This window comes from Peromyscus maniculatus, chromosome 15 (genome assembly GCF_049852395.1).
Source record: "Peromyscus maniculatus bairdii isolate BWxNUB_F1_BW_parent chromosome 15, HU_Pman_BW_mat_3.1, whole genome shotgun sequence".
NCBI classification, from domain to species: Eukaryota; Metazoa; Chordata; class Mammalia; order Rodentia; family Cricetidae; genus Peromyscus; species Peromyscus maniculatus.
This window is the reverse complement of record NC_134866.1, coordinates 45,894,268-45,912,690: the sequence shown is the minus strand read 5'-3', so window position 1 is coordinate 45,912,690 and position 18,423 is coordinate 45,894,268. Positions and strand designations below refer to the sequence as shown.

At 41.4% G+C, this 18,423-nt stretch overlaps 1 protein-coding gene across 17 annotated transcripts in view; it reads left to right on the top strand.

The window, feature by feature from the left end:
- The window catches only part of Pde4d (phosphodiesterase 4D), a 1,451,136-nt gene that overhangs the window by 1,254,721 nt on the left and 177,992 nt on the right, over positions 1–18,423 (top strand). For 16 of the 17 annotated variants that reach the window (XM_016000210.3, XM_076552299.1, XM_076552298.1 and 13 more), the window contains 3 exons: positions 5,440–5,476; positions 10,757–10,830; positions 14,374–14,423. In XM_016000210.3, coding sequence (XP_015855696.1) covers positions 5,440–5,476; positions 10,757–10,830; positions 14,374–14,423 — 161 coding nt within the window. Of the gene's footprint in view, positions 1–5,065; positions 5,211–5,439; positions 5,477–10,756; positions 10,831–14,373; positions 14,424–18,423 lie in introns of those variants that run through there. The other variant, XM_016000213.3, reaches the window with a different exon arrangement.

Genomic DNA, 18,423 nt, shown 5'->3' with positions numbered 1-18,423 from the left:
AGAGCAGATTATTTTCGCACCACCAAAGAGCTGAACGAACTGGATGGCATTCATTTGTTATCATGCATTTTCTAAAATGAAGCCAAAATTTCTTCTGTCTTACAACACACATTCAGCGTCAGACCACAGAATGTTTGCTTATGTTGTTTAATAAATCCTCACTTTATGCATTATCATCAGTGCACATTCTTAATGAAGATCTGAGCACATGGGAGCCAAAAACTAAGGATTTGTGTTTTGAAGCTTATGTATTCACTTACTTATTTTTGAGGGTGTGCTTGTATGTATGTGCAGATGTGTGTACAGGTGCACATTTGTGTATATGAGGGACACACATGTGGAGGCCCGAGGACAGCCTTAGGTGTTGCTCTTTAGACATCATCCACATGTTGCTTGGAGACATGGTTCTTCGTTGGTCTGGAACTAACCAAATATAGTAGACTGGCTGGTCAGTAAGCTCTAGGGATCCATCTTTCCCAATGCTGTGATCACAAGAATGCACCACCATGCCTGGATTTTTGAATATGGGTTCCATGGATCAAATTCAGGCCCTCAGCCTTGTGAGGCAAGCAGTTTTCTGGCTGGTCCATCTCTATAGCTTTATTTATTATTTCTGAGACTGAGTCTCCTGTCGCCCAGGCTGGCTTTGAATACTATATAGTAAACCACAACACTGAACTCCTGATCCTCCTGCCTCCACTTCCCAAATGCTGGGACTAAGGCATGTGCCACTGTACTTGGTATTAAAGTTTGGTTTGGTTTGGTTTGGTTGATTCAAAGATCAACCAGCTCTTCATTCTTTTTTAAAATGTATATTTTTAGCCTACAAATAAGACATTGTCTGTGTTTGCAGGATATACAGTAAAATATTTAATATGAGTCTAAATTGTGTAATCATTAGGCCGAGCTAATTAATGTATCTATCACTTTATATAGTTATTGCTTTTGTGATGTGGAAATCACCTGTTAGAAATTTTCAAGTGTATTGTGTCTTATTGTTCATTATAGCCATCAATTTGGGCTATAAATCTCATGAGCTTATTTCTCATCAGGCTTTCTAACCCCTCCTCACTTCCCAGCCCTAGTAATCAAAGTTTCACTCTCCTACGCTAAGGAGTGCTTTGTTCTGTTTTGATTTGATATCACAGAAATGATATCGTGCAGTATTTATCTGCCTTATTACACTAAGTGTAGTGTACCTCATCTTCATATGTCTTGTGACAAATGGTTTTCTTTTTCAATTCTGAGTAATAGTCTGTGTGCTATGTACACCAAGTTTTATTTATCTTCCCACCTACGATGGACACTTAAGATGAGCCCGTGTCGTGCATGGCTCTTGACTCCTGGGGGTACTTCTGCAGTGAACTGGGAATGCAGATATCTCTGTGACATGAGGCTTCCATTTTCTTTGGCTGTATACCCAGGAATGGATAATGTGTCTTCTAGGGGCAATATTTCAACTTTGGATGAACTTCATACACTTTCATCTGTAGCTGGAACCACTTACAATCCTAGAGACAGCACAAAAAGTTCCTTACACCTCTGTGTCCTTGCTTGTCACTTTTCATCTTTTCTTGAAATATCTTTCACCTTTTGCTTTTCTATGAGCCCATTGTACTGCCATTGGCATGAAGGAGACATGATCTTTTTTTCTTTTCTTTTCTTTTTTTGGTTTTTCAAGACAGGGATTCTCTGTGTAACAGCTCTCACTGTCCTAAAACTCACTCTGTAAACCAGGCTGACCTCTAACTCACAGAGATCCCCATTTCTCTTCCCCCCAAGTGCTAGGATTAAAGGCATGAGTTACCACCACCCGGCAATCTGCTGCTTTTTAAAATGAAATTAAACTGTAAGAGGTGAGAGCTGATATCTTGGTTGAAATTTGCATTTTTTTCCCCAATGCTGAGTGCTGTTAAGTACTTTCTTAAACACCTATCAATCATTGGTACATTTTACCTGGAGAGTGCATGTGCTCCTTTATAAAGTAGTCATTTGAATTCTTATGATGAAGTTGTTTATTAATTATTAAAATGTTAACCAGAAGTGAGGTGATATTTTAAATTTTAGAGTACCAAGTTCCTTCTAAGGTCACAACGTTTTTCTGAAGCTAGATGATAAAAATATATGGATACATAGATATCTGAGAGGCATGAGATGCTGGGGATGGAACCTGGGACCTCCTCACACATGCTAAACAACTACTCTATCACTGAGCTGCATCCTCAGCCTTACTTGGTATCCTTAAATTATATGAAGTCATATGTAATATGTACAAGGCTGATGTCTGATAAAATTTCCCTGTGGAGTAAAATAGGGAAAATAAGTCAATTTTCTGAATGTCCAATAATAGGTGATAGGTGAGATTTTGCCCCCAGGACATTTTTTTCCTTTTTTGAAACTTAGCATAAAAATAAATGTTTATAATAAAAAATGAGAGCCTGGAAATTCTCTTTACATACACACACACACACACACACACACACACATACACTTTATATATATATATATATATATATATATATATATATATATATATATATATAATATATATAACATACATGCTAACTTACAGATATTAATATGTAAGTGCCTATTATATGCCTTCTTCAGAGTTCTTGTGACCTGTATGTTAGTTAACTATCACTCAGAACCCTATTTCTAGATCCAAAGTAAATAGTCTTTCACTGGTTTCTCTATTATTTAGTTGCAGGTTGTAAGATGTGAAGATCATCAGGAAGGCTGAGTGTAGCATGAATCCTAATTGGTCTTCATAAAAACCTGGAGCCAGATATCATATCAGGGTAAATGCTAAAAGATGAGAAAGACAAAGGAACAAGCTAGAGCTACCTCTCACCTCACCAACTCCTCAGCCGAAAAGACTGAGATCTTGTCTCCTCCAGCTTTATATTCCTTTCTCTGCCCAGCCATATCATTTCCTGTCTCAACCTCCCTAGTGCTGGGATTAAAGTTGTGTGAGCCTCCCAAGTTCTGGGAGCAAAGACATGAGATCCGTAGTACTGTGATTAAAGGTGTGTGCCACCACTGCCTGGCCTCTATGACTCACTAGTGGCTGGCTTTGCTCTCTGATCTTCAGGCAAGCTTTATTTGTAGAGCATACACAATATATCACCACACCTGAGCTGGTTTTATTAAGTCACTGGTGCGGTGGTGTTTGCTTGTGTTTATTTGCTGTTTAATTTTATTTTATCACTCTGTATTTATTATGATGACATTCTATCTTAATGATACTCTTATGAAATAAAAACTATACCACAGAGTCAGCATTGTTTTTGGAGTGCTTTTGACATTGGTTAAGTCATGGGAGATGGAGAATCACGTATGTGTAAGAGCAGAGCCCCGCAGACATACAACTTGAATTTGAGTCCTCTTCAAATATCTTCACAGACATATGATTTTGAGTCTTTCTTGGGACTCCCTTTCCTCACCCACAATAGACATTAACTAGGAGACACTCATTCTGAAATTCTTTGCATAGTGAGTCATTTGACAAATATTTGTTATTGCTGTATATTGATTGTGACTATTTACAATTATGATTTAAACTTATATTGAATTTTTTAAAGTATTTTAGTGAAATCTGTGGGTTTTTATTTGTGGATGTGTGTGTACATGTGTATGCATGCGTGCGTGCGTGCGTGCGTGCGTGCGTGCGTGTGTGTGTGTGTGTGTATTTGTTACTAGAGATTGAGCACAGGACCTCATGCATGCAAAGTAAGCATGCTCCCAGTGAACTATTAGAGTGTATCTCAGACCTTTAGATATATTTTGATTTTTGAGACAGGATCTTGCTAAGTTGCCCAGGCTGTTCATCAACTCACCCTGTAGTGCAACCAGGCATTGAATTTTTGTTCCTTCTGCCTCAGCTCCCTCAGTAGCAGGGATTGTGGACTTGTAAGGGGAAGATGACGCAGGTGTGGAGAATGGGGGGACTGCCACTTCTCTTGTCAACACATGCCACTGAGCCTGTCCCCCAGGTCCCCAGTAGCACTGACTCAGGAGACAGAACATCTTTCTCTTGGAAGAGGGGAGAGGTGGAATTCCTTGTGGCCACAGGAATGACTTTTACTTAGCTCAGGGAGATCAGGGTAGGTGAACAGTCATAAGGTACCAATTCCACATCACAAGACTCAAGACCAATGTGATCCTAACTTCCACAGTGATTTGCAATGGCTTATTCTGTCTGTTCTGGAAGTCTGCATGTGTTTCTTTCTGTAGTATTCCCTAGGGAGCAGACTGCTTTCCATGATGGGGGTCTCATCATCATTAACCATTACAAGTGCCATCACCCTGCTCCACGTACTGCAGGACTCATAGACATTGGTTTGGGGACTTGGGTCCTTTTCAGATGATCGGGAACAAGCTGGCAATTCAAGTGAACAGCACTCAGTGAGGATTATGTCAAGGAAATGCATGTGTAAAATAACTGCATTTACTTGATTAAAAACAATCCTTTCTTTAAAAAAAATATTTTCTAAGGTAGCCAATGGCAGTGTACACTAGAAATCTCAGCACTCACAGGGCCAAGGTGGGAGCAAAAAAAAAAAAAAATCAGATCAGCCTGATAGAACAAGCAAGCTTCTGTCTTTCAAGATAAGTAAAAATTAAATGATTGGATAAAATAGCTTGTGACTGGCTAGATTAAGAAATAACCCACTGAGATTTGGTATATCCTTTCCTCCACTTTTTCACACTGGAAAATACTGCAAAGAGCCCCAGGTCCCAATTTCCCACTTTCTTTCAAGAAGAATGTTGCATGACTTCTTGCATTCCCCTGCTTCTCCAAGACACGTCACATGGACACCTTGCTCTTGTATCTCCCGTCTTACTGGAGCTGACGTTACTGTAGCAACAGCCCTCACAGGGTAACATTCCCCTGTAAGCACTGTGGCTGGAACACGAGTCAGTCGAAAAAGTTTCCTGGGGTTTTTATTAGTGGATGATGCAGCCCCATGTCATGTTCGGCTCCTGGCCTATCCAGGGCTTACACATGATCACTTGATGCTAATCACCTACAAATGTTAGATGGCCCAGGGCACACTCGGAGAGGCCAGTGCTACGGCTGCTTCTTTGCACGGCATCCCTGGCTGAGATCTGCACCAGGAGGTCAAGAGTAAAGCGCAGGCCCAGAGCTGAGAACCCCTGTCTACTTATAACACAGCCTTTGAGCCTAAAAAGCAACATTGACATTGGTTGGTAATCAAGGATCCCCTCTTTAGACCAAGGGAGAGGAACACTGGTTAACATCCAGCAGATGTTTTCAACCCAGTGGCTGGGAAGGGCATGTGCTGAAGAGAAAGATAGAATTGCTGTAATTCCCAGTGGGAGTCTCTTCCAACGGAACAGGACCGTTTAATGTTGATCAAAAGTGGTCAGAGCTTTATGGGAGACTTCTAACACTGGATTTGGTTTGTTTTTCAGACATGGAGACGACTTGATTGTGACTCCATTTGCTCAGGTAAGCACAGCTTGAAGTGTGCAGGCTTCTTAGAGATTCACACATGTGATGTGGGGATTTTTATTCTGATCCTTGATGTAACTTTACCACACACAGGTGTTAGGATGCGAATTGTTCGGCTCATTCAAATAATTAAAAGGCAATCCTGGAGAACGTAACCTTAGCCCTACAGATGTGCATTGGATAAGGCTGTTAGACCTAAGCAGTGTCTGTACTTCAAATAACAAGTTACCCAAGGGAGATAGTACTCAGAGGGCCCCTATTTCCTTAACTGGAATTAGCACCCGAAGGAGAAGACTGTATCATGGATTAAATTACATCTAGTATAATTAGTACATGATCTGTGTTTGAAATTCAATATTCCCGTTCAACCTGATACTTTATTTACTCCCATTTTTTTAACATGTGTTATTTGTACAAAGATTTAGCTGAGTGACACATTTGAGTTCTTCGTGCATAAGAAACAACAATGTTTCAACTCCATGGCATAGATATGAGATGATAAAAAATGAGTTAAAGTGTTTGAGAACATGTATAGAATGGTTGGGGACCAGTTGTGTTGTTGAGCAAGACAGGACCTCAAACATCTTGGATAGATCTAATTACCAGAAGGGAGTCTACAGAATCTCTCCAAGTTTTCTTCTCATGTCCAAATCACACCAAGATTTAGATACTAAATAGTATCCAACCTCCTAACTCTTATACTCTAAAGTCCTGAAACTTTTTTACATAAGATCTGAGGCTCTCTGACCCACAGAAAAGGGTGCCAGCTTTCATTTGTTTGTGTATTTTATTATAGAATGATTCTTTTCTATGCTCAATTTTTTTTGCTGTATTTCCTTAGGCATGTAGTCGGGTGTTGTTGGGAGGCACCCCCCCCCACCCTGACCTGCCCTGCATGCCCACTGTTCTTTTCTTCCCTTTGAACATAGCAACAATTTAGCCAGAGTCCTTAGGACTGATGCACACAAGGGTTAAAGGTGCTCTGGAAGCTGGGAAACTGTCTCTGTAGTCCAGCTGCTTCCCCCGCACAGTCCCACTGTTTGGGACCACCCTGGCTTCCTGGTAACAAGCATCCAAAACCTGGGTCCCTGGAAGCAAACATCCTTGGGTCCTTTAGACACAGGGAAATATGCCTGCTCTGAAAACAACACACGGCGTAGGAACAACTGCATCCTTTTCCTTGTGTCAAACAAACTACAACACCTAGATAGTTTCAGAGGAAAAAAATACAGTGGTTGTTAACACAATGGAGAACTGTTGTTCCATTAGTAGCAGATCATCCCCAATACACTTTTAAGCTGCCTGCCCCTTCCCATGCCACCTAGGAGAAGTGATCATGTGACCAAATTCATTGACTACAAGGGGACCTCTACTGGGCAATGGGAGATCATTGTCTCCTTTCAGTTGCTTTATGTTCAACTTTTATTAAAAAAATACCAAATAAACAATTTGTGTATCATCAGAATGAATTACATCCTTCTAGATAGCTCTGTTCTAACAAGGCTAAATCATTAAGGAATCACTTCATGTGTTTTCACAAAAGTATAACTTGGATAGAGGTTTGTTTTTCAACCAAAGTAACTTTTTTTTTTTATCTTGTAAATAATTCTCCGTTATTTTTTTTTTTCCTTAAGTGAAGCCTAAGTAAGGGTCTTTAACCTCACAAGGACACACAGCCTCCTCCCTGGCCTGAATCTCACAGACTGTGTTCTACTGCCACCCAGTGGTGTAACCTGTGTATGGGCCGGAAAAAAAAAACGATCCAGAAAAACATTTCCATTCCTTCACTTAAGCTGTTTAATGAAACTAGCACTCTCCTGCCAACTTCAGTGAGTCCTGTTGGCTAAGAAATGCTTGAAAGGCCCTAAAAGAGCCTGAGAATTGTGTCTGTGAATATTCTCACCTCGTGGCTAGTGAACAATTTTTCCTGTAGTGTTATCACTATTCACTGTTAAGATTTATATTTTTTCAACATTCCCATGTTTGTTTGGTTAGGTGTTTGTTTGTTTTTCCTAAGCAATTGTATGTTTACTGAGACTGGCAAAAGAGAAAGCAATGATTTTAATTTTCTAAGCCTAAGCCATGTGGAAGAAGCTGTAGAGAACCATTGATAATAAGCATTAAAGAGACAAGAAAATTCTAGGCGCTGCAGAGCATGGGTTTCAGCTTCTGATGCCAGAGCAGAGAGCTGCTCTGGATTAGAAGAGAATCCATGAACTTGAACCTTCACCCAGGGGCTCTGGTAAGCCCCGTTCCTCTTTTCCTGATTGCCTGGCAAGGCTTGCTTCCCTCCTTGTGTCCTGAGAGACAAGAATGTTTAAGAGAAAAACTTAACAATATTTGTATGAAGAATGCCAGTCAATCACCCAGACCCAGGGCAACCTCCAATACAGCAGATTCATTGGGAAAATTTCTATTTACATTTTTGCCACCATCATATAAGTTACAGAGTGGGAGATGCTGTGAACATTTCAACAGAAAACATACAAAGCAAGCTTTGTCCCACCACAAACCAAAACAGTGATCTAAGCCACACCTCCGGGTGTCTTCAATGTCATTCTCTATATCAGAGTTCACAACTGCATGAGGGAAGGGATAGCCTGGAAGTCAGCAGGCCAGGGTCAGGCAGCCAATGCCTGAGCTGGGGTTGGGGGTGGGAGAGGGTGTTCTCTCACTTTCATTTTGAAATGCACCACACTGTTGATGTAGTAAATACATAAGGCAGGAATAGCAATAGTAGAATGAGCAGTTAAGAAATGGAATAGCGCCGGGTGGCAGTGTCGCACGCCTTTAATCCCAGCACTCGGGAGGCAGAGCCAGGCAGATCTCTGTGAGTTCGAGGCCAGCCTGGGCTACAGAGTGAGATCCAGGACAGGCACCAAAGCTACACAGAGAAACCCTGTCTCGGAAAAACAAAAAAGAAAAAGAAAGTAAAGAAGAAATGGAACAGTATGAATGCTTCAAATGATGCTTAAACGTCTGTCCCCCATTCCATGTGCATTCCTGTTCAAAGAAATAACAATCACTTGATGTCTATCTTGATTATGGAGATAGATATTCTTCTGCTTGACAACATTTTTATTTATTTTTTTTTACTTATTTATTTATTTTTTTTTTGCTGGTAAAATTCTTCAACATCCAAAGATAGGAATTGTTTAAAATAAATACATAAAATTTACATGATGAAGACCAAACAAATAATTCAGTTTAGTATCTTACTAGTCTAACAAAAGTTAAAAACTTTCTATAGGTCAGCTGTGGCAGCAGGTACCTTTAACCCCAGCAAACCAGGAGTACAGTAGGAAGATCTGTGAATGGGAGGCCAGTGTGGTCTTGCATAGTAAGTGTTAGGCCAGCCAGGACTACATAGTGAGCCCCATTTCAAAACAAAACAAACCTCTTTCCATAGAAGAGATTTTGTTCATGAACTAAGGTTTTCCTTAATGGACTTATGTTTTGTTTGTTTGTTTGTTTTTAAATGATCAAAAAGCTGTGGATTACCTGCAAAACACTTCCTACAGAAGTGAAATACTTCAGTTACTGCTTATATTACCCAGTAGCCAGATACACTGGACTTAAGCGTTTTGTATTAAAGTGAAAAATTCTCTCAAAATTCTGAGGTTAAAATCTTAGTCTAAAAGAGGGAGTCATTAGCTGATGCAATAATTGTATTTCAATGCTTTGTTAACATGTTTGATATTCACATCTTAAAACACAAATTAAGCCAGCGTGATTTCATGACTAGATCATTAATCCATTTATTTCTGCATCATTCAGAATTTCATGCCTCATGAAAGACACTGTGGTCTGACGTCAGCAGCTAGCCATTTGGATACTCCGTCACAGGCGGTGTGACCTTTCAGAGCTGTGTGTGATAATGAGCCAGGTTTTCCAATGACTGGCTGGCTTCCTAGGAGGCACCATGGGCTCCTTCAGGGGGACTGCTGAAGGTCACTGCTGAGAGCATAAACAGCTCCCTTTGACTTGCACAAGTTCCCGTCAACTCCCAAAAACAAACGCCCGAGACACAGAGTGGCTTTCGTCAGGATCACTGTCCCATGAAGAAACTCGGGGCACAGTTCTCGAACAACCAGATCAATGAAAAACCTGAGAATTCTATGTATTGCCCCTGACAAGCATTATGCAAATTTCTCATGTGCCAGACAGTTAAATGGAAGTTTCCATAATGGACACACAGTCACTGCATACTTTTTGCTTAGGCAATGTCGTTGGCACGAAGCTGTAGTTTCCCTTAACCTTCACAACAACCCTGACGGCTAGATAGCACTATCTCTCTTTTACACACAAGGAAACAGGGGTACAGGAGGTGTCACAACTTGTCCAAGTGTGTGCATTTGATACAAGACACATACCAGGACATGTGGATTCTGTGCTTTTTACAAACTCGGACTTCTAATAAGCACTGAGGTCTTATTGGTACCTTTAATCCTACTAAAGGTTCCACCCCTGAGGAAAGCAGCCTGTTCTAGAAGAAAGTGAGGGTCAGCGGGCTCCTGTAACTTCTCTGTAGGACTCACTTCCATCCCTTAGCCCTCTTCTGTTTCTGATTGGAGTTAGAATAAAGGGGCTGGAAGAGGTGGGGCCATCTACTTCCTGGCACATTCACATACATGTGGATATACGGCATCCGTGTGTTAGTTTCTTCAATCCAATCTTATTGAACACTTTCTTTGCTCCAGGAATTGTACAGAATAGTACCCTTTGTATAGGGCACTAGTGTTTTCTGTGATAAACGACTTTCTGGGGACTTCTTATGTTCCACAATGTGCACCATTGCTGCAGAGGCAAAGACTAGCTGTAGACATAGTCCTGTGCAAATATGGAAAAACAACTGAAGACTTACTTCACCTGATGACCTGAGATCACAGGAATCTTGAATTTTCTAAGAGAATTCGAGACTAATTGTATGTTTGAATCACTAAACTGAGCCTTTCATGGTGTTTTGTATTATAGTCATAATAGCAATTGCTGGGGACACTGTGTGGATGACTGAAGGGTATGGGGATACTGCTGCTACTGTTACCACAAGCAAAGCCAGTGAGAGGGGATTTCTACAAAATCCTGGGAGTCTAATCCCAGTCAAAATCCTGGATTTTATATATCAGGATTAAAAACTTGCTAAGTTCTGGAAGAATCTGTAATGGTATATGAAACTGAGTTGCAAGCCATATAAAATTCCTACTGTAAAAAGCATGCCTAGCTGCATTCCAACTGACCACTGTTCAAGAACGCTAAAGAATTCTCTTTTTGCCATAGGTCTTGGCAAGCCTGCGAACTGTACGAAACAACTTTGCTGCATTAACTAATTTGCAAGATCGAGCACCCAGCAAGTAAGCTACACCCTCTCCCTCCCATTAGCATCTTCTCAACTTGAACTGAAACTCAAGACAATACGTTAGACATTTCTGAATCACGGCCATTGTCCAGCTGTGCGCTCTGTCTCACACAGTGCCCGCTTCATTTTCTAGAAGTACTTTGTATTGACCCTTCTGGTGTTTGACAAGTGAATGCAGTGATTCCATCTGTCAGAAACCACCTGGCAAGAGAGGTCCTCGGCCAGTTACACTCACAGCATCATCACGGACGGGTTCTGCTTGCTTTGGAAATTAACCATGGGTTGTAATTTGCTCATATCTGTGTCCTCAGCTCCCATACTAACACAGCTCAACCATCCTGCAGGTGCTGCAGATAGTCATGTGCTAGTGTTTGCCCCCCCCCCCCCAGAATGTGCTTGGAGGAATCCATTTCTTGTCAATGGCGTTTTCTGTGCAGCATGGCCAGCTGGGCCATGTCATGCTGACCTCAGCAAGCTTCTTGGGCTTTTAGTACTGTATAGGAACACCTCACTTTTGTAAAGTCTCCATTCAGCAGGAAAAATAAAGCCATTGTATGCCACTCTCAAACTTGTTCGTTGCAAATTTCATCTGAGAAATCCAGTTCTTTGTCTTTTAAAGGCAAATAAGAGACCAAACTTCCTTTAAGTTTCCTTCAGATACTGTCACCTCAGTAAGCAGCATTTAAACTCATGACAGTTAATCTGACAGGTGTGAGGTGTGACAGGTGTGAGGGTCTTCCACTGACCCTCGTGTCTCACAGGAGATGCCCATTCTATACCAAGGAGATATTTTTAACTGATTAACAGGGTCAGAGCAGATTTAAATGAAAAAGAAGGAAATCCGGAAGTCATAGGTAACCCTGGAATGTCCATCTAGCTTGACTGACTCTACAATACCCATGGTGATTGATGCCTGCCAAACAGACACTGTAATACAGCAGACTACAAGAAGAACTGGTACATTTGGACAGTGCAAATGTGTACCTCACCCCCTGGCTCAAGTTAAACCAGATTCCTGGGGCATCATAATTCAGAAATTAACCTCCTGACAACCGGTTCAGGGACAGCACAGGGCACATGCATAATAACTCTAGAGCAGTGGTTCTCAACCTTCCTAATGCTGCAACCCTCTAATATAGTTCCTCATGTTGCAGTGACCCCCAACCATGAAATTATTTTTGTTGCTACTTCATAACTGTAATTGTGCTACTGTTAGGAATCATGGTGTAAATATTTTGGGAGATGGAGGTTTGCCGAAGGGGTCACAACCCACAGGTTGAGAACAACTCTTCTAGAGGGGTCCATGTTTGCCTGATGAGCACTCATAGCCACTGAGACATTTCCAAGCTCACCATCACACTTAGGGGAGGGTATGTGCCTCTTTGTTTTCTCTAGGAAAGGACGTGAGGGAGAATGTGCCCTAAGCTTTACCCCACTGTTAGTTTCTGTCATCTCACTCTCTTGCCATATATATCCCAGAAGTGAAGTTTGGCTCATTCTTCACTAAATGATATACCAATGTCCTCGTGGATCTAGTGGTCAATATTTATGGGTTGTTCTCACTCTTTGGGGTGCCAGGTTCCCACACGTAAGCCATAGAACTGATCCTAGGAAAAGATAAATAGTAACAAGGCAATGATGTTGCTTTCTAAAACTATAGAAAAGCACAGTATCTTCATTTGATATTCCCATGCCAAGGGAGTACTTTAGAGAGTTTTACAGAACAAGGAGTGACTTAAAATTCTTATCAATATATGACTTACTTGAAAAAACTCTAGTCTACAGTAATGCCACCCTGAACATGTTCTGTCACCTGTGTAAAATAAACCTTCAGCAAGAGTATAACCATGCTACATAGGCCAGACAGAGCAGCTGTCTAAAACATTAAACTCTTGTTTTCTAAAGCATTTATCACGTTCACACTTTCACTTTTTATTTTTAGTAAAAATATAAAATAACACAGACATAGATCTCAGTACATTTTCAGTCATATACAAAATTGAAATACAAAACACACACCAATAAACTTAAGATCAGTGGTGCAGTTGGGTGCAATTGAGTGGAGCCCGTCAAAGCCTACATAATGTTAAGACTGTGTTCCCTAGGTGTCCTGAAGCTCGGCTTGGGGACACAGCCTATCAGCAGAGTAGATGTAAAGAACTCTCTCTCTCTCTCTCTCTCTCTCTCTCTCTCTTTCTCTCTCTCTCTCTCTCTCTCTCTCTCTCTCTCTCTCTCTGATATGCACACACATACACACTCCTAATAGCTCTCTCTGACATGCACACACATGCACACATGCACACACATGCACACATGCACACATGCACACTCCTAATAGTAAGACAGCAGAACAGAGGGCACCATTAGTGTTGCAGTCTTCTAGTTCAAATCTCAGCTTTCATACTCCAAAACGTTCAACTTCTCAAAACTGACTGTGTTCTTCCTTAGCAAAACACACACAGACAGCTCATAAGGACTCGAGGCTTGTCATAAGGACTAAATGAAACAACAGTGCAGGGTTTAGTAAGCATCAACCACTAGAAAAAGCGTGTGTATGCACATGCATGCGCACACATGCAAAAGGCCTTCGATGTTTTGCAGACATCTTGCAACGTATTTGTTTCTTGAAGGATTTGTAAATATTGCTGCCCTTTGAAGGCTGCCAGTTATACAAAATAACTTTTAAATGTTGTATTTCCAAATTGTTTAATGGATGTCTCATAAAAGATTTTTCTTTTCAGCATCATTTAGTTAGCACTGGCCAAATGAATACTATATGCATTGTGTTGGCTTTCATAGGGAATATTGGTTACTGGAAGAGCAGGCATTTTCTTAAATGTTTATAATTGTCTCGTGGAAGCTGGCAAACAACTGAAGAAGCAGTGAAGGATACCAAATGGAGTCTCTTGAAGTACAATGGGTTTATGGGGACCAAAATTTCTAAGGCATCTGTTTAGACAAGCTATTAATATACCTCTCTAACAAACATGCCAGAGACGTGTCTCAATGAAGAAACTGGAAAGAAAAACATTTACATACCTCCTCTATTTGCAGCATTGTTTAGAAGCAATCATTCATTCCTGGCAATGTACAAGAAATCATGAGACTATAAGCCAGAAATAAGTTTCTAATATTGCACCAGAGAAAACTCTTATAAGCTGACCACATTTCCACACTCAAAAAGTCTGTTTTGCTCTGCATACCCTAACTTAAGTGAATACATGCATACAGCCGGCCAATAAGAATGCCCTCTCCGAACACATCCCTATGACAGTGCTGTCTGTTTTCTCTCCCCCAATATTCAGCTACAAGAATCAAGCTGATTTATTTTTTTCTATCCCTCTTTTCCCACCTGTAGCCTGAGCCACAGCGAAAGGTCATCTAAGAACTTTCCTGGCTAATCTGAACGAAGTGTTTATGTTCATGTCATAACTTTAAAATAATTCTCTAGACGAGAATATCACATTCAAAACAGTGTAGGGCACTGAAGTCAAAAAGCACCACACACTCACTGCTTTGTGTTTTCTCTCTTTGTTAGAAGATCACCCATGTGCAACCAACCATCCATCAACAAAGCCACCATCACAGGTAAGAGACGTGTGGGAATTTCTTCGTCTCCTGTCTGGGAAGAACTTCTGTTTACTGAACCTTAGCCCCATGCCTTGTTCCCAACACCCGTGCTGTGTTGCGATTCTAAACTCTTAAAGAAATGGCGTTTCCCTTCTCTATGTTTCCTTACTGTCATTGGTCCCACAGTGTGGTTCTCAACCTTCCTAATGCTGCGACCCTTTAATTCAGTTCCTCATGTTGTGGGCCCCTCCAACCATAAAATTACTTTCATTGCTACTTCATAACCATAATTTTGCTACTGCTATTAATACTAATGTAAATATCTGATATACAGGATACCTGATGTGGGACCCCTGTGAAAGGGTCGTTTGACACATACATCCCCCCCACCCCTTTCGTTTGACACATACATCCCCCCCCCCCCCGCGCCAAGGGGTCATAACTCACAGGTTAAGAACTGCTGTGTCATATGTTTCCATTTATACTATTCCTTGGAAAAATATTTCCTGGTGTACCATGTTTTTACAGAGGTGACAGCGCTTGGGCTTGGTTTAGCATCACCGGAGACACTTGTATCTGGAGAGGTTGCATTACTTGTACAATGATTACCTCTATCGCTGTGTTAGCTACTTGGTATGATCTGAATATCTAGCAATGTAACTTGGTTAAAGGGAAATCATAAAGCCAGGCATAGTGGCACATGCCTGCAATGCTAACACTTGGAGGACTAAGGGAGAAGGATTGTGAGTTTGAGACCAGCCCAGGCCACTATATAGCAAGTTGGAGGTTATCCCAAGCGACATAGAAACAAACAAAAAACCAAACAAACAAAAAACCAACCAACCAACAAACAAACAAACAAAACCAAATGGAGCTGGCGAGAGGACTCAGCAGGGAAAGGTGGTTGTTTCTAAGCCTGACCTGAGCTCAACCCCCCAGGACCCATATGGTAGGAATAGAACCAACTCTCACAAGTTGACTTCCAACCTCCACATGTTAACACAGAACACATGCAGCAAATACATGCACAGACAAAAATAAATATTTAAAAATGTGAAAGGATACATTCCTGATTATTCAATGCCCAGTTTTATGTACGAGGGAAATCATTACTATTCCATCAGTTCTCATTGGAACTCAGAGTGCTGAGAACAAGTTTAGAAGTTAGTGTAATACACACACACACACACACACACACACACACACACACACACACACACACACGTGTGTGTGTGTGTGTGTGTGTGTGTGTGTGTGTGTGTGTGTGTGTGTGTGTTTTCAGTAAGAACTGGACCCAGGGCTCAGGAAATGGCTGAGTTCATGAAGTGCTTATCAGACAAGCAGGAGGACTCAGTGTTTGCATGAAACTCTGAGCATGGCACCAGACACCTGTAATCCCAGTGCTGGGGCAGGGGACTAGGAGGAAGTCTGGGGCTAACTTGCCAACCAGCCTAGCAGAATCAGCAAGTTCTGGGTTCCAATTAGAGAGATCCTACCTAAAAATAATCAGATGGAGAGTGATTGAGATATCAGACACTGACTTCTAGTCTCTACATCCACATATATCTACACACACATGCACGTTCATACTAACACACACACACATACACACATACACACACACACACACACACCAAAAAAAAAGCGTGCGCACCAGAAAAGGACCCAAAGATGTCTTGGAGAGACAATACAAAGGAAGTAAAGAACATAACAGAAAACTACCCCAATCCTATTATTTTGTTTTAGACAGGAGACTTGACCTCAGCTGAACCAAATCCAGAATGAATGATCTCATTTTCCTGAACCTGAGACCAAACTGAGCTCATTTAATTGTTTCTTAAAACCCCAATTGATTCATTAAAATAATTGCCTAGAAAAGAAAACCCATGATTTCTAAAATTATTACCAGAAGAAAATTAGCATACTCTCCAAACTAGACCAATTTTTTTTTTTTTTTTGGTTCAAGTGTCTTCTTTAAGCCCCAATCCATAATATGAGGAGGAGACCCTTATGTGATTTTTACTGAACATGCCTTGTGGAAAATTAACTCTGTCTTGACCAATGTGCTAGCCTTTTCTATTGCTACCACATCCCAGATGATTCTGAAATAGTTGTTAATGTTGTTTTCTTTCTTGACTGTTCCATGAAGTGGGGATCACATTTTAATAATTATTAAGTGATCAATTCTATCTTCCTTGGTTCTGTCTCCTGATCCTGCTTGTGATGATATTGAATTATAAGGTTTCAGACTGTCCACAGTTCTCCACTTTGACTTTTGATCTTAAGAGATGAATACTTAAAGTTCCTACCTACTAAATTGAATTCTCTGAGTAACAAATTGTTTCTTTAGACACTCGGGTACAGTATAACTGAGCCTAAACAAGGATGGCAGTATGGAATGGGTCCCTCTTTTCTATGCAGCTTCCTGAGGATGGTGAGGAATAGACAGGCATATTTTGTGAGCACACGCATGGTGTTCCCGGTGAGCAAAACTCCATGGAGCCTGAGGACCCTGCTCAGGCACTCAATGCACCCCCCCTGGATGGGTGTTATGCTTCCTCCACCCCTTGCATAATAGGCATGATCATAGTTGGGGTTACAGCAGAGTGTGTGGTCTTTGATGCTATTTTGTCTTGAGCGTACATGTGACTGTAGCTAGAGTTTTCCTGCCTGGCCCACAGTCAGGACAAATCTCTGTCACCCGCCAGTCCCACAGCTGCTCAAACCCAACCAAGTAAACACAGAGACTTATATTGCATACAAACTGTATGGCCGTGGCAGGCTTCTTGCTAACTGTTCTTTTATCTTAAATTAACCCATTTTTATAAATCTATACCTTGCCACGTGGCTGGTGGCTTACCGGTATCTTTACATGCTGCTTCTCCTGGCGGTGGCTGCAGTGTCTCTCTCTTCAGCCTTCCGCTTCCCAAAATTCTCCTCTCTCCTTGTCCCACCTACTTCCTGCCTGGCAACCTACTTCCTGCCTGGTCACTGGCCATCAGTGTTTTATTTATATAGAGCAATATCCACAGCATGTGACTACCTCTTAACTGGAGTGATATCTTCCCAAAAGAACAGTTTAGGGTACCAGTGAAATGATTTATGTCCAGCAAGAAATGGTTGGTTTCTCAGGGGTCAGTGCACCTCCCCACTACCACCACCATCTTGATGGTACCCAAACCAGACTCCCAGGAGAGTGGTTCCACTCAAGATCACAGACCTGGTCATAATACATGAAGGGCCACATGGGATCTCTGTGGGATTTTTACATCACACTGACCACTCAGGAGAGGGAGTTATTATCTCCTGGACTTAGGCAATTAAAGTGAACAAGGCCTCATTTGCACCCACTAGTTTGTGACCCGAGGCCTACAAAAACATCTTATCTACAATGGGAAGCTAATTAGCTGTCATTAACTGCTTAGAGAAGCTGAGCTGTTACAGACCACAGTAGGAAATCTCCTGAGGAAAGAATGGGACTTGTGCTTATTTCCCAAGCTTTGCAAACCAAGGTGGGAACAAGGGGATGTGAGCAATAGGATAGACTGTTCTAGTTTCTCAGACATTCTAGAAAAGCAAGTGCTTACAACCTAAAAGTTAAGAGAGATTAACGGGAGCAGTAATGATAATAGTGTTGAGACATTGATACTTGACCATTTGAGACTTGAGATACCCACAAAAATGTCATGTATATGTCCCTTCCCTCAGGGCTCACCTGCCTACTATTAGAACCTGGCAATCATTCTACTGAAGTCTTAAAAAAATGCGCGAGGAACTTTCAAATAAGTCTTCCTAGAAAATGGTTTAAAGTTTTGAGGAACAGTGAAGCCTGGCCGCTGTTAGCTCTATGACTGGCTAAGAAGGCTGTTATGCACATAGCCTACATCACTGTACCCCTAGAATTGTGCAGGGTAGGTATGTTACCTGTTATTCTGTCTTGTTGTGAGAGCTATGTGGCCCTAAGCAGATTCTGTACCTTCTGTCTGACTCAGTGCACTCATCCGTACAGTGGTAACCA